The 14,856-nt window shown below is 43.0% G+C and overlaps 1 protein-coding gene across 1 annotated transcript in view; it reads right to left on the bottom strand.

Moving 5' to 3' along the window:
• Positions 1-13,227, bottom strand: part of COL17A1 (collagen type XVII alpha 1 chain) — a 46,177-nt gene extending 32,950 nt beyond the window's left edge. The window contains exons 1-9 of the mRNA XM_037804511.1: positions 13,170-13,227; positions 8,682-8,744; positions 7,433-7,477; positions 6,352-6,456; positions 5,078-5,206; positions 4,244-4,291; positions 3,316-3,351; positions 2,175-2,222; positions 561-704 (exon numbers count right to left, since the gene is read on the bottom strand). Coding sequence (XP_037660439.1) covers positions 561-704; positions 2,175-2,222; positions 3,316-3,351; positions 4,244-4,291; positions 5,078-5,206; positions 6,352-6,456; positions 7,433-7,477; positions 8,682-8,733 — 607 coding nt within the window. The 5' untranslated portion in view covers positions 8,734-8,744; positions 13,170-13,227. The remainder of the gene's footprint in view (positions 1-560; positions 705-2,174; positions 2,223-3,315; positions 3,352-4,243; positions 4,292-5,077; positions 5,207-6,351; positions 6,457-7,432; positions 7,478-8,681; positions 8,745-13,169) is intronic.
• Positions 13,228-14,856: the final 1,629 nt, after the last annotated feature.

Here is a 14,856-nt window from a genome sequence, read left to right as displayed (position 1 = left end):
TGTTATGGATGTTTCTGGCTCCCGCAGAACCTATCCTGCACTTGGTAGGGGCCCCAGATATGTGAGTGCTGAACAACACTCATCCGACTTGACTCTGATCACTTGGTTACTGTCTGCCCCAGAGACTCTGGTCTGCAAGAGGGCAGTGACCATGTCTGCTTGTTCACTGCTTTTACCCAGTGCCTGGTGCTTGGCCTAGGAAGCATTCAATAAGCATTCATTGAATGAATCAACGAACAAATGAAACACTACAATTTTCCCCAATATTCTTCATCTAGGGAAACTGCCCAACGTATCCTACTGTCAAGAATCCCCTGGGAGAGAAACCTCTAGACCTAGAGCTAAGCCGCAGAGTGCAAATGGGATGGATGGTTGACCAGTCAAGAGTAGGAAGGGAGCACCATATTTTTCATGTTGCTCAAACAGCAGACACAAAGAGCTTCACCAAGTCTCTGCAGCAACTTGAAAGGCTTGCCAGGGCATGGTTGAATTCCTAGGCCAGAATGAACCTGCCACCTTGTTCTCTCCCCTCCATTGCAGCCCCTGGCTGTTGGGCTTACCTGACTGGGAGCTTGCTGTCACCATTTTGGTCTCCACGGTGGCCTTCTTGGGAATGGGGAGTGTGTTGGAGGAATTCCGGGTGGGGCTGGCGCTGGCTGATCGGCTCCCCTTGAGCAAACGCTTAACATCATCCAACTCTGTCCCTGTAAATGAATCCCCAAACTTTTCTATTAGTCCTATGATTCTTTCCTGATTCCAACTGTAGTGGGGTTGAGGGGGGACATTTATGACATTCTGAATACGAGAGAGGATGGCATCTGCTTGACACACTGGGACATTTTTGGGTAGCCATATCATTTTTTATTTTGCTGATTTATAGCACTTATCAACCCTGCACTTTGAAATATTAACAGCCTCATGAATACAGTGTCTCTCACAAGGAGGTCAAAGTCCTCGGTAGATATTTCTTAATTAGACCTCATCAAGACACCTCAGGGATGATTCTGTGGCTGGAAGGCACTGTCATCCTGCATTGGGGTTGGGGGGTGGGGTGGGGTGGGATTTACAACTGGACAGTTGAATAACTAGGTCCCTAGAAGCAAATGTTTCAACAGTATTCTCACTCCCTGCATAGGGTGCCTCAGATATCAGGTCCCTAACCCTGTAGGCCTGGGGAGGTCTAAAGGAATTTGTGGCCTATAACTCCAAAACATTATGCTGCCTTCATGTGATTTAATTTTGAATCAGTCTGGCCCATATTTTTGTAGCTAGGTGAACTAGTGGAGCAAACTCCCTGTGCCTCCAAAGTGGGGCAAACAGGAGAGGAGGGGGCATTACGCAAGGGCAGCCCAAGATGGGACAAACAGATTTGCAGATAAGGCATGCTGGAGAGCCTCCCAGGCACCCTTCCCCAAAAAGCTCTGTCCTTTGAGCTCAGAGCCCCCACGCCTGGAAGGACCCAGACCAGAGAGCAAAACATCAGGCCTGGAGTCAGATCCCCAGACCCCATGTCCTGAACTCTCTGGTCAAACCCAGGTCTGTGTTTCTTGAGTGGCTCAGCACTGCTCTTTCTCCTCCTCCTCCTTGTGCTTGGCTTCTACCCTAAAAGTTGGGTTCATTTCAAAATGTTGTCAAATAACTCTAACAAGAGCAACAGGAGTCTAACAAACTCAATGAACATAGACTAGCGTTCAAACTCCTTATAGTTTAGGACACAGGGCATCTCATATTCTGGCTTCAGACTCTTCTCTAATCTTAACTATCTCATTGTGTCCCCTCATGCTCCTTTCCCTTCAGCCCCTCTTCAAATGTCTTGTGCTGACTCATCCCTCCAAGCCCAATTCTGATCCACTCTTCAGTCTCACTGAACATTTCTCTGGCCCCTTGAGGCTATTCCCATCTCCCAGGCTGATGAGGGCTGCTCCTCTGTGTTCCCCAACCACATGAGCAGAACTCCATCTCGCTGAGCAGTCATGGCTGATTGATTTGCTGTCTCTCCATCAGTCTGTGAACTACTAGGCAGTAGAGATTGTGACTTACTTAGCCGTTTACCCCCAGCACCTAGTCCAGGGTCCAACTCGCAGAATGCTCTTGAAGAATGTTTTATGACTGCGCAAATGCACACACACACACAGCTTTAGACCTGGATTCCTGGATCTTTCCGTTTCACTTACATCGGGTAGATGGAGATGCACTCTGCAGCCGAACTCGGATTTCACTCTCTGTTCAGGAGAAGAGTTGGAGAAGTGAATGAAGGAGCTTGGACTGTGGTCTCTGGCATTGAGCTCTGAGCAGCAGATGAAGCTTTGGCTGCTCTGAGAGCTCTGTGTCCTGGTACAGGAAACCTGTATGTGCCCAAGAAGAGTCCTGCTTCCAGAGGTCCGGCCCTTCCTCACACCCCACCCTGCCAGTCACATACCTCCCAGCCACACGGAGCTGTTCTAATGAAATCCAGGCTGAGCAAGGAGGCTCCATTACAATCAGAGCCTCTCTCCACCCAGGCCTCAAAAACCAGAGTCAAGTTTCTCTCCTGCCGCCATAGTCTTTCAGGTAATGGAGAGAGAATTCTAAAATCTGGAGTTTACTTAGCTGTTTTGCCTTCTTCAGAAATGGGAAGGAGGGGAATTGATAGTTTAATATTAGCTAGCTTCAGGTGGAGAATTGGCATATATGAACTAACAGCCTAAACGTTAGGGTGGTTGCTGTATTCCTGACTTTCGAGGTACTGATAACAGCAAGACCCACAGGAACTCTGGTTTGTCATTTGAGAACTCCCAGAGCTGGTGAAGAGTTCCATCTCTAGCCAGCCCTGACATGTGTGTCTTCACCAAAGGGAGCTTTCCCTGGGATATTTCTCTTTATTCTTTTCCATGGGCAGATGAGGATATTGCAAAACCATCATGGAGCCCTTTGTCCCTTGGAACAATTCAAAAAGAGAATAGCTTTTGTTTATCTTTTGATGTAAAGGCAATTAAAGTACATCTTGCTAAAGTCAGCCAGGAGACTAGAAGTGAAATCAGATGTGGCATCTGTACCTTCAGATAATCCAGAGCAGAACAGACTGTTTCCCCAGATCATTGCCATGTGTTTTGATTCCTGCCTCTGTGTGCCTGTGAGATCATGTCAAATACCATCCTTCCTCCCTGACAGAGCCAGTAAAGATTCCCAGGGTGATGTGAGGTCTTTGAGGGCAGAAACCAGGCCATATTTACTTTTCTGTACTCCTCACACTTCCTAGCTCAAGGCTGGATACATGTTAGTTTCTCAGAAAATATTTGTTGCATGAAATGAACTGAATCCAGTGAAAGAGCTCACCTCGTGTTTGGCTCCGTCCTCTGGTTGAAGAAGATCCTGAGAAACAAAAAAAACACAAAGGTGCATGTAAGAGGTGGCATGCTAAATCTTTTGGACATGGAGGTAGACTATATTCAGAGGTAGGGGTTTGTATTCAAAATGTGTTTATATCCAGATAGCAGCCTTTATGTATACTGGATGTTTAATAAATGGCGACCATATAGCAAAACATCAGAGAGAATTTTGCAATGCCCCAGTGCAGTTTGAGTGTTAAGTTAGTGAAATGACATTCAGTTCAGGTAGCCCTTTTAGGAACATGATCCATTTGGAGTGGGTGACTACACTAATCAAATGTTTCAAAAGACTACCAGGTCTTCCCTTTAGTTTTTGGCTAGAGACTGCTTTGGCTTTCCCACTGTAGGCAAATAAATTAACAAAATTGTAATCACCATGCATTCAACTATCATATCAAAAATTCATACACATGGTGAGATTCTAGGAACACAAACGTAGGCCAAGTGCAGATACAACCTAGGATTTTACTAGGTATAAAATGTGCCCTTCGAAGCAATCTGTTGTGGAGGTGCTGGGATGTGTGGCATTTGTGTGTTCCAACCCCTCTCCTCCTTGCTAGGAGGTTTCTATGCATCTGTAGGAGGAAAAATCCCCTCAATTATTGTTTGGCCTTAGGGGCATATCTATCTAAGCCTGAGCCTTGGATAAATAGCTTGCCATTTCGGTAGTGTCAGGAGCAAAGGTTTGTGAGAGCAAGTTAATGTGGCTGACAGTTTCCTTAAGATGCTTCAGGATAAAGAGCAAGGGAAAACAGGTCAGCAGAGGTCAAACTCCTTTAGAGGAATCTATTTAACTCATGGTGTCCCCTACCTGCCTAGGTATTTTCCCAGGACCTCATTTGACCATTTCTTCAGAAAATAAGGAAAGGACATACCAAATTCTTTCCGAGGATACTCCGGAGAAGAGTTTCCACTGGAGCTCCCTGGAGAGGGGATAAAACACTTAGTTATGAATGGACACTTAGGCCTGCAAGCCTTCTGAGAGGGTGGGCAGTGCCCAGTCACTTCTTTCTTAACATCCAGAGCCCTGGGTGTGTCAGTCCACCTCACCTGGACTTCACGCTCCTCAGTACCCCTTGGTGGCTCTCATCTCTGGGTCTAGGCTGCCAGCTCACTTAAATCATTTACTAAGATATCCTGCTCCTTAATTCTGCTTCTCCCTTGCTAGTACATAACTCCACACACTAGTAAACCCATCTGCCACCTGGCTTGTTGGTTTTCCACTAAATTTGCTCCTGCAGATCACCAGGAACTCCAGTAACCTTAGTAATGGCATGCAAAAGCCTTCTTCCAGATCTCCTCCTTCCTGACTCTGAGTACTTCCTTGTGCTGACTTCAAAAAGACGCTGCATATTCCTGGTCTCCCAGCCCCTCTTGCCAACTCTTCCTTTTCTCTCTGTTCTCTAGCTTTGCTTTCTTTCTCCCCCTTACTTTATCTTTCAAGGCATTTCACATAGAGTTACGCATATGGTAGATATTTTGTAAAATACTGGTGGAAAGAGTGCCTAAATGGATGAATGAGTGAGAAACAGATGAATGAACGAAAACCTTCAAGTAACATGAGTCCACAAAGAAGTGAAATAGGAGTGGAGAGAAAGGTTGGGGGCAGACACAGGTAACACAGGTGGCCCACACTTAAATCTTCAGCGGATGAGCGACATGACTTGGGGAAGAGAATGGGCCTCGACTGGAGTTCATGGGACGGATACCTTCGTACGTTGCATGGCGGGTGACGTGAGTTTTCCTTTCAAAAGTTGAGCCTGGTGAGTTGGGCAGAGTCGAGGCTGGTGAATGAGCCCTCCGGTAGCTGGAGGTAGAATTACCTCTTGTGCTTCCACCTACAAGTGGGGAAAAGCATAAATCCTCATAGCATATCAGCAGAGATGAAGCAAATGGCTATTGAAATCTGGTTATATTAACCACATACACTCAGGCGATGCATAACTAAAAGAGGGGCCAGGAGGAGGGGCCCAGAGAGTCAAGAGAGCACAACTGAATGTGTCCCCCTCAGCATTCCCACGGCTGCTCGGAAATGGAAGGGTGGAATTATTACTGCTGCCCTGACCAAGCAGACCACTGGAAGGCAGGGACATCTTTATGTAGATGGCCATGGTGCACAAAAAATGGAGAGGATTTGGCAGGATTTCTCTTGAGGACCTTGCATTTAATGGTCACTCACTGCTTGGGTGGACTAGAATATAACCAGACATGGAAGCATCCCTCAACACGTAAGGACAGGTGCTGCTCTTGGTCAACTCGGCCATTCGTCTAAAGTATTCTTTCTTTCTCTCTTTATATATATATATATGTATATACATATTCATTGTTTTTTTTAAATTTAGATTTTTAAAAATTCTTTTTTGGGTCTTCTTTATTAGTTTCATGCCAAGATTTTTTAAATCAGGGGTTGTACGTGTGCTTTCTTCCCCCTTACTTCATTTTGTTTTGTTTTCATTTGAAAGCTACCCCAGAAGAATGTGTTTCATTGGGAACAATGGGCCTGTGTTGGATGCTTGCCCAGTGGAAACTTTCACAGTGTGGGATCACATGCCATCAGATTCTCTTAGAACAGTAACCCAACCGTTAAGTTGCTTTTGTTGTTGGTTTTTGTTAAATTAAATTGTAAATCCTCAGACGTGCCCACCCTTCTTTTAAAAAGATGGTTTTAAAAGAGTGATTCAGTGGGACGACAGCTGCCTCCCCCTTGGAGTCTTCTTACTTAATTACTGCTATTTATATAGGAACTTAATGAAAATGGATCACATTTTAAGTAGGTTTCAAATATTGATGATTTTAAAGAACTACCCTCCCTGGGCTGTGTGTCATCTAGATCACTCTTTCAGCTTTCAGAATGGATGACAAGCAGTTGCAGTTGTCCCTACGCTGGCACTGATGGAGGATCCAGTCTGCCTGCCTCCATCGCGGGACATTCTCTCCCTGTCCATCTGCTCTCCCCCAACCCCTCCCACCAACAGGCACTTACTTGAGTTTATGTAGCCACTGCTGCCATGTGTCAGGCTCTGCTTCTCCAGCCGGCTCCCTCCACCAAGAGAGCCTGTTTTAGCATAGCCATTGCTCGTGCCCCCTTCTGCCAGAAACAAGAAGCAAGTGACAATTGAAAGACAGAGTCAAGCTAGACTTCCTCCTCTTCTTCCCCATGACACTCTTGGTTTGGGGTCCCTTTCTCAGGCTTGTTTTGTCTCACATGGGGCAAGCTGCCATGTTTTGTTTGCTTGTTTTTAATATAAATATTCCACCCTAAAAGGAAAGTCTTTTGAATAGGGCAAACAAGTTGCTTATTAAGAAAGCTTAACTATTATAAAAGGCAGCTGAGTGATGAAAAGTACCTTGGATTGGACTGGTTTTTATCAAATTCCTGGTCAGTGTCCCAGACATGGGAATCACTAGATGTGTTGGAGGGATGAGTGACAGCTCCGTGCATTGCTGGAGGTCTATCTGGCAGCCTGTCACTGCTCCCGCCTTGCCTGCTGATGGCAGGCTCTCCCCAGCCCCAGCGACTTAAGCTCCCTGGGAGGTGTGGGGTAGCTTTAGGGATCAGATCTCTTTATTCCAGAATCTACTAAACCCACAGACCACTCTTTAAAAAAAGTAGACTCAAACATATACTTGTCTGGTGCTTTTTCCCCCACCCCAAACTACACTCATGCTCAGGTTGGATACAATTTCAGATATGTTGGTGTTCAGAATAGGCAAATCTGAAGAGACAGAGATAGATTTAAAGTTGTCAGGGGCTGGGGTAGAGAGGTGTATGAGGAGTGACTGCTAATGGTCTTGAGGTTTCTTTTCAAGTTAATAGAAATGTTCCAAAATTAGATTGTGGTGATGGCTGCACAACTCTTTAAATATACCCAAACCATTGAATTGTATACTTAGAACTGGTAAATTTTGTGGTATAGAAATTTTATTTCAATACAGCTGTTAAAAAGATAGGATTTCAGATATTTTGGATTTGCTCAACTGGAGAGTGAACTTCCATGGGAAGGTTACATGCGTGGAGCTCTTCACACATGATGGAGAAGAAAGCTATTGATGGTGTTACTTACTTGGTGGTAAGGATGTAAGTCTCGTAGTTACAGTTTCAGTGATAACTAGAAAAACACAAAGGAAAATATGAGATCTTATGTAATGCCCTAAAATCCCTATATTTTGGCAAGATCTAATATTTGTCACAAGCTAAGCACTGCCTGCAGTAGCGTGGGGTTGTGAGTAGATTCCCAAAGCCATAGCAGAGCTTTTTTTGGGCTCTGACCATGACCATCGCAACTCCTTGTCTGTTGGACATAAAGGAACACCTATCTAGCTAATGTCGCTGGTCTTTCAGGGCAGACTTCCCGTGTGTGTATGTGTGTTGTGTGCACCTGTGTGTTGGTAGCAGTGGTGGGAGGTGAACAGTGTGGGAAAAGATGGGTAGGAACGTTTTTGTGCCACCTTGAGCTGTGCTGCTTGCAGCCGCTCCATCCCACACTAATCCCACTGCCCTCCCTTTTTTCTTCTTTCTACTGCATTTTCTTAGTTGGTTTCGTTGTCCTAGCAGGAAAATAGGGTTATGAACACAGCAGAAACAGCATTCAATGCATAAAAGGGAATGGTTTTACCAACTAAAGCCACAGCTAGATTTGTATGATAGCACCTGTGCTTTCACAAAGCCTCTCAATGTATAGACCTTTGGGATTTTTTTGATACACAAAAATAATTTCCTAACCTAAAGCTCCAAGTCTGTGGAACCAGAGAATTTTTTATTGTGATATACACAAGTCACAGGATAAGTGACACAAGTTTTCTAACTCAGAATTGCTAAGGAGATAGTTTAAATATCCCTGTATGGATCATTTGGACAATTTCACAAAAGAAATGTGTCAGTTTTCAATTTTCAGCATAGATTTTGACCATGACACTAGTGTTATTCCAACATTGTGAAATAACTGGAATATTATACTTTCAGGTTTCTTTTGCCCTGTATCCCTAAATAGAGAAATGGTTAAATAAACTCAGGCAAAGTCATTCAATAGAATCTTTTGCAACCATTAAAAATGCTAGTTATGAAAATTGTACATCAAAATGGCAAATAATTTCCATCTCAGAAGAAAAAAACGGGACACATTTTGATTACAACTATATTAATATAAAAATCAAAAAACACTTCTATGGGAGGGAATGAAGTCCACTTGGGAGTACATCTTTCAATGACACAGTGGTTGTGGTGGAATTATGGATGAACTATTTACTCTGGTTCCAAATATTTCAATGCTTTTATAATCAAATAATTATTTTTTCAAATTCTGAGGTTCTTACTTCTTTCAGTGACTTCTGTGCCATCTCGCTTGTTTTTCTTGGTCACATCCATACCATAGCCACCTGCAGGAAAAGCCAGAAACCATGAGTGGCCATGTCTCTCACCATCATTTTTGGTGATTGTGGGTCCCTACTGTTCAAACCAAGGCTTAAGAACTTGATTCCTAGAATTCAAAGCATAATTCTTTTGTGGGCATATTTTATCAAGTCCTTCCCATGTCTTGTCATTAGTTATAATGGAGAGTAATTTAATAGTTCCTCTTTGGATTCTATTCCTGTGTTCTGGGATCTTTGTGTTCTGGAAATCGTTGACCCAGCTGCCCCCTGCTGTGCATCAAAGGGCTTACCTGGCCGACCTGGGGCCCAGACTGTTGTTCAAATATAAAACCCCCATTCTTTTCCAAGGTAACAACTAGCTGAAGGATACCTGTCAGGGCACTTATTGTTATCAGCTACTTCATTTTGAGTGTTCCACAATGTTCAGTGTTCTATATGGAGTGCTATCAATACAAGAAATTCACATTTCATTTATTAGACTTTGGATATTACAATGATGTTTGATTAATTTAAGTCAATTTTGTCATATCCTGTGTTTGTGTGGAAGTTTATTCTTTACAAAGTATGAAATTTTCTCTTCCTAACAAACCTGCTCCAGTATTCTGGTGACTTCAGTATCACCTTCTCCTGTAGGCATGGTGGACCCATGATACTTTTAGGGGCAACAAAAATCTTTTAATTTCTTTTAAAATCAGAAGGAATTTAATCAGATGGATTATATTCATCTCTATACCAATGTAGTATTAAAATGTAATTTTTTAAAATGTTTTTTTGTGTTGTTGATGTTGTCGTCACTTTGTTTTTTAATGGAAGAAGACAAAAGTGTCTAGGGCCTACAAAAATCATAATGCGACCCTGGGTGACTTCCCCACTGAGAACCAAGGCTACATACAACCAGCTGGTCAACCACCCGGTGGAATTAACTGAGACCACCAAAGCTAGCCTCAGGGCCTGGTCGACTGTGCCAACTTCTTACTCATCACTGCTTCTTAAAGGCAGCTCTAGGCAAGGAATGAGGCATCATGGAAAAAATCCTGGCTGGATCTGAGAAGCCACAGAATGTCTTTATAGGTATGTTTCCTGGAGCCAAGAGGAGGGGCCCCATAAACTATTTAATGAGGGAGTCCAGCCTCATTAGAAGACCATCCCTGGCCTATGACTTTCCAGCTACAACCTGTATGATTTATGTCATGCAAACCTACATGCCACCAGACATCCTCTTTGAAGTCCTTTGTTTCAGCATGAATATATTGTCTTTCTGCCTCTGAAGACCTTCCTCCTCTCCCACCCTTTTTAAACAAATCGTTCATTAACTGTGGATGGGAAGGCATTTCAGAGATGAAACATTTCCATATACCTGGCTGCTGGTGGGGAAGTGACCAGCTCTCTGGGATGGCACCTGAATGGATACAAAACGTTACCCTGAAAGGAACTGCATAACAATCCATAGAAACTTTCAATTCAACAAGACATCACTTATTTGCTCCTTCAGTGAAGGCTGCCACTGGCAGCTGCAACAGGACTGGTTGCTGGCTAGGTTTATTCCAGTTATAGCCATTAAGGCAGGCTGATGATAGCTGAGTTTGGCAGGGGTCTCAATTTCCAGGCAGCCCACCTGAGAGCGTGTTGCTGTTGTTGTTCTCTCTGCACCAGAAAGATAACAGATGTTTCTAGATCCCTGTCTTTCTCCTAAGATCCAGTGATAGAGTCTCAGTTTCTGCAACAGAAAGCCACAAGTTCTCCAAATTCCAGAGGGCAGGAAGCGTCAGCTTACTAGGAAATAAGATGAGTTCCTATAGAGCTTGGGAGATCCTCCCCTTGTGAACAGAACCTGCCTTAAATCGGTACAGATAGGTGGGCTTTTGCCTCTTTTGGGGCCTGAGGCCACTCAAATGGCTGTATATCCCGTGCCCTACAGAATTATTTCTTGAGTCTGAAATACAAAGAACAGAATTTTGTTGAGTTTGCCCAAGTTCTCTGCAAGACTTATAGCCTGAGGTGGCAGTGATGTGTTCAGGGATGGACTACTTTAAACCAAAGTAAGGAAGTTATTTTCTATATCTTTTCTATAAGCGAGTTACTAAATAGAAATGGTTGCGACACACACCTGGACTAAGATGGTTTCGTGAGTCCAACGGTGTTACTACACGACCTCTGTTCTCAACATTTTAACGGTTGATAGTCTTTAAAAGAGTGACTGATTTGGGGCTGATGTTAGGGAAGGGAAAGTTACACGCCCAGATACGTGCCCCAGCCTGCCTCTCCCAGCATACGCACCAGTGCACTCACTTCCAAAAGACTACTTAATAGAAGCACTGTCAAATATCATGATTTAAGCTACAAAATGTTGCTCACTTTTTGAAGGTTTGGACCATGTCCCTAAACTAAGGATGGGCAGGTCATTCAAGTTCTCAGTTCTCAAAGCCAACAAATTTCCAGCAATTGTTCTAATGGGCTGCTTTATGGTTGTTCCACACTTAATGTTCTTTTTAAGATTTAAAAATGAGGCTGTGTCAATTTCTTACACAAGAAAACACAAACTGAAACCATTTTTCCTACTTTGATAAGTTTTTTCCTTTGGACTTGGTTTAAATGGTGTCACATCCACCCAAAACTATTCAGATTATTATGTGGTTTAATATACACCTGCAAAAGGACAAACTGCTGTTAGCTATTAGTGATAGTAAACAATCACATTGGTCTTATCTTATTCTAAGGATACATGAAATCCTTGGTTCTTAATACAAAGAAGAGAATGAGAAAGCAAAGTATTTCTATCTCTTTTTTATTTTGGGAAGAAATTTTCCTATACTTTTCTAAGGGACTGAAAATATTTTTATAGCTCCTATCTCTCCAATCTCTGAAAACTTTAAAATTCTAAAGTAAGACAACAACAAAATCACCAAAGTGTGAGAGAACCATCCATTGGTTGTTGATCGGATAACACCAAGGCAATTTGAAATCTAGGAAAACCAATACTCGAGGGCTGATTATCTCCAAGGCTCTTGTCTCTACAACATCCCAGAAATAGGTTGCCTGCTTGCTGCATTTGGCACTCTGGATTTTCATGACTGGTGGGGACTAGGTCACCAGCTTTGTGATTATGCCAGCTTGTTTACAAACGTGTTCAGTTAAGTCCTGCTGCCATCAATAGTGGCAAATGAACCAGACAATGTGGACACAGATTTCTTTTGGTCGGGTATAATCTAAGAATGTGGTTAGTTCTGATGTCTGATCAGTTTCACCAATATGAGAAGTTTCTGTCCAAGGTTGAAGCAGAACTCTTCACTTTAATTGTCCCTAAGTAAAATCTGATCAGATCCGAGTGGATGTTTTGTAGGGGCCAAGAGTAAAGCAGTACCACTCCCATTCTTCCAAAGGCGTCTGTCAGGAGCTGGGCAACTGTTTTAGTTTAGCTCTGACTTAGATCTGTGCCTTAGCTCCCAGAAAGAACACACAGGGGTAGGAAGAAAAAATTCTGCTTTCCAAACAAATACTTTTTAAAATTTTCACTGTATTTTATGGATATAATATACTGATGAATTGCTTTTCCTGCACTCCAAAAAACAAAGTGGTAATTTGTTAATTAACAGGTAATGTGGTCCAGTTAGATACCTAAGCTGATAATTCTCACCCCAAAGGGGTGTTTTTTTTTTGCTGGTGAGAGGGCCCAAATTGGCAAGTCAGAGCGTGTATACAGACAAAATTTTCTTTGCAATTTTTTTCTTCCAAGTTTGATTTCAGGAAATTCCTGGATTAATTATTACAAGATTCCACTTCACTTTAGGTTAGGGGCAGTACTTTTAGAGTGTAATAAACAACCGTGCTTGCCCAGCCCCTTAAGCTGAACCAGAACCTGCCGGCACAGAGGCCTTGGCAGCACAGCGGCTCTTCTCTGTGCTCCGTGGCTGCTTCCAGGCAGCCCCCCTTTCTAGGACCCCCTTAGCTGCACCTCTGAGCTGTTCTCTGCTTTCAAGGAGGGAGAGGGAGACAGAGGAGGAGAAGCAGGGGAGAGACAGAAAGAGACAGAAACACAGAGAGCTGAAAATAGAGGTGGGTAGGTGGGTAAGTAGATAGATAGATGACAGAATTATAAGCCCTTATATTCTAAATAAAGCAACTCATCACAAGTTATTTTATAATACTGAAAATAACACACAAAAAATCCTGCCGCTATGTAGTAGATCTTAACTGGGCTTCTCATTTACTCTCCCATTGAAGGATCTTTCTTGTTGTTCCTTTAAAAGACCTACCCTAGATGGAATTCACAAACCAAGGTAATAATTTATGATCAATTAATAACTTCACCCAGAAGACTTAAGACCAAAGAACTTTCATCTTATTTTCTCTAATAAACAATTTACATTCTAAATGGTAAATCTCAAATCAAAGTCACGAAAGGAGAAAGGTGAAATTCTTCCTGTTACTTACCTAGTTTGAGATTTTGAGGAAATTGCAAACAACTTTGGATAAATCCCCCCTCTCTTTCTTCCCCTGATGTTTTCTTCTAAGTTTGTGGCTCACACTTTTTTATCCAGGCCCAGCCAAGGTGTGTTAAAGCTGAGTGATCTTCCAAAAATGTTCACTTCTTCTCTCCCCTTGTTTCTTTCGGTTCTTTGCTTCCAAACAAGTTCTGACAAAGGTGTGTCATGGTTTGCAGCATTACTCCACCCTTCCAATTATCTGACACTTGCTGGATTTTTAAAAAATCTGCCTCTAGGAATCAAACTTCACAGGAGGCAGAAGGCTGCTCCTACCAGCTTAGGTAGATTAACCGTTTATGGGTCCATGGAGGAGAGGGAACAAGGTTCAGCAGAGAGGAAACGTATCTTTATTACTTCTCCTTCACTTCTGTGGCCGTAGAACTGCCACTCCTTGGCATTCCCTTCTTTGGTGACACACGGTACTCAGAATTTCAGTGTGTGTGATTCACAGTGTATCTCGGTGCTTGGGGGGCCTGGGCCCTAGAAAAACAGAGAACTTGGCAGGATTTACACTTAACACCTATTTTCCTTAAGCATATTATTACCCTCTTTCCCCCACTCCAACCCACACCAGCTCAAGCCCATCTGGAAGAACCACTGGTGAACTAAGAAGATATTAATGCCTAAAAATGTTGTGAAACTGGTGGGGTGGGGACTCATTTTTCAAAACAGATAACCAGATATAGTAATGCTGACCGAAAAGAGTAACATGTCAGTGGTGGGATTTTAGGCATTTAGACACCTAACAATGGAAAGAGATGCTTGGGAAGGGATCAGGACCTTCTTGTCATCCCTCAAATCAGGCAACCACATTGTTTCCATACACCCAAGGATGTGTGTGGTCTCCCAGAAGCCCTGTAACTCCAGATATCTTCCATGGGACCTTTAGACTTCCATAGAGGGTCAATTTGCACGAAGCTAGATAATTCTCATGAATACCTGGATAGCATCTGGCCTTCCAGGACCCCAAAGACTAGCTTGAGACTCTTGGTGTTGATAATATGGGAAATCTGAACAAAGAACTCACCCAGGTCTTTTGGGGCCACACCGCTATCCCAGTATCCAACATCAGGTTTGGATTCCCAATTCTGTGGCATCATTCCAAGGTCCTGGACAGTACCTGTGGATCTCTGCAGCATAGCACTGGGGCATGTGTGTGCTGTGCTATTGAGGGCACTCACACCAGGTGGAAGGTCAGCAGACCACTGAGAACCACCTGGGGGTTCTCGCTCCTGAGCTTCCAATATTTTGCATTGGAGTCATATAGTTGAGAATCCTTTCAATGATCCAGAACTTGACACTATTAAGTTCTTGCTTTCTGGAATGTTCCTGCCTTCCCCAAATAAATAATCACTCAAAATGTCTGATGTCATTTTCATAGGAAAAGAGCACTGAAGAAACTGGAAGACAGCATTCAGCATTGAATTGACATAACTCAGCATCTTTCTTTCATTTATTCTTTCATTTATTCATTAACTCATTAACTAAACAAAAAATATTGGCCCCTGCTTGGAGCAAGACATTGAGCTATGTGCTGGAATTTCATTGGTAAAGTATAGACACATTCCCTGTCTTTATGGAGTTGTCAATGTAGTGAAGGAAGACAGGCCTTAAACATTATGTCCAAATATACA

This window comes from Choloepus didactylus, chromosome 15 (assembly GCF_015220235.1).
Source record: "Choloepus didactylus isolate mChoDid1 chromosome 15, mChoDid1.pri, whole genome shotgun sequence".
NCBI classification, from domain to species: domain Eukaryota; kingdom Metazoa; phylum Chordata; class Mammalia; order Pilosa; family Megalonychidae; genus Choloepus; species Choloepus didactylus.
The sequence above is the reverse complement of the archived record's forward strand: the minus strand, read 5'-3'. Positions and strand labels throughout refer to the sequence as shown.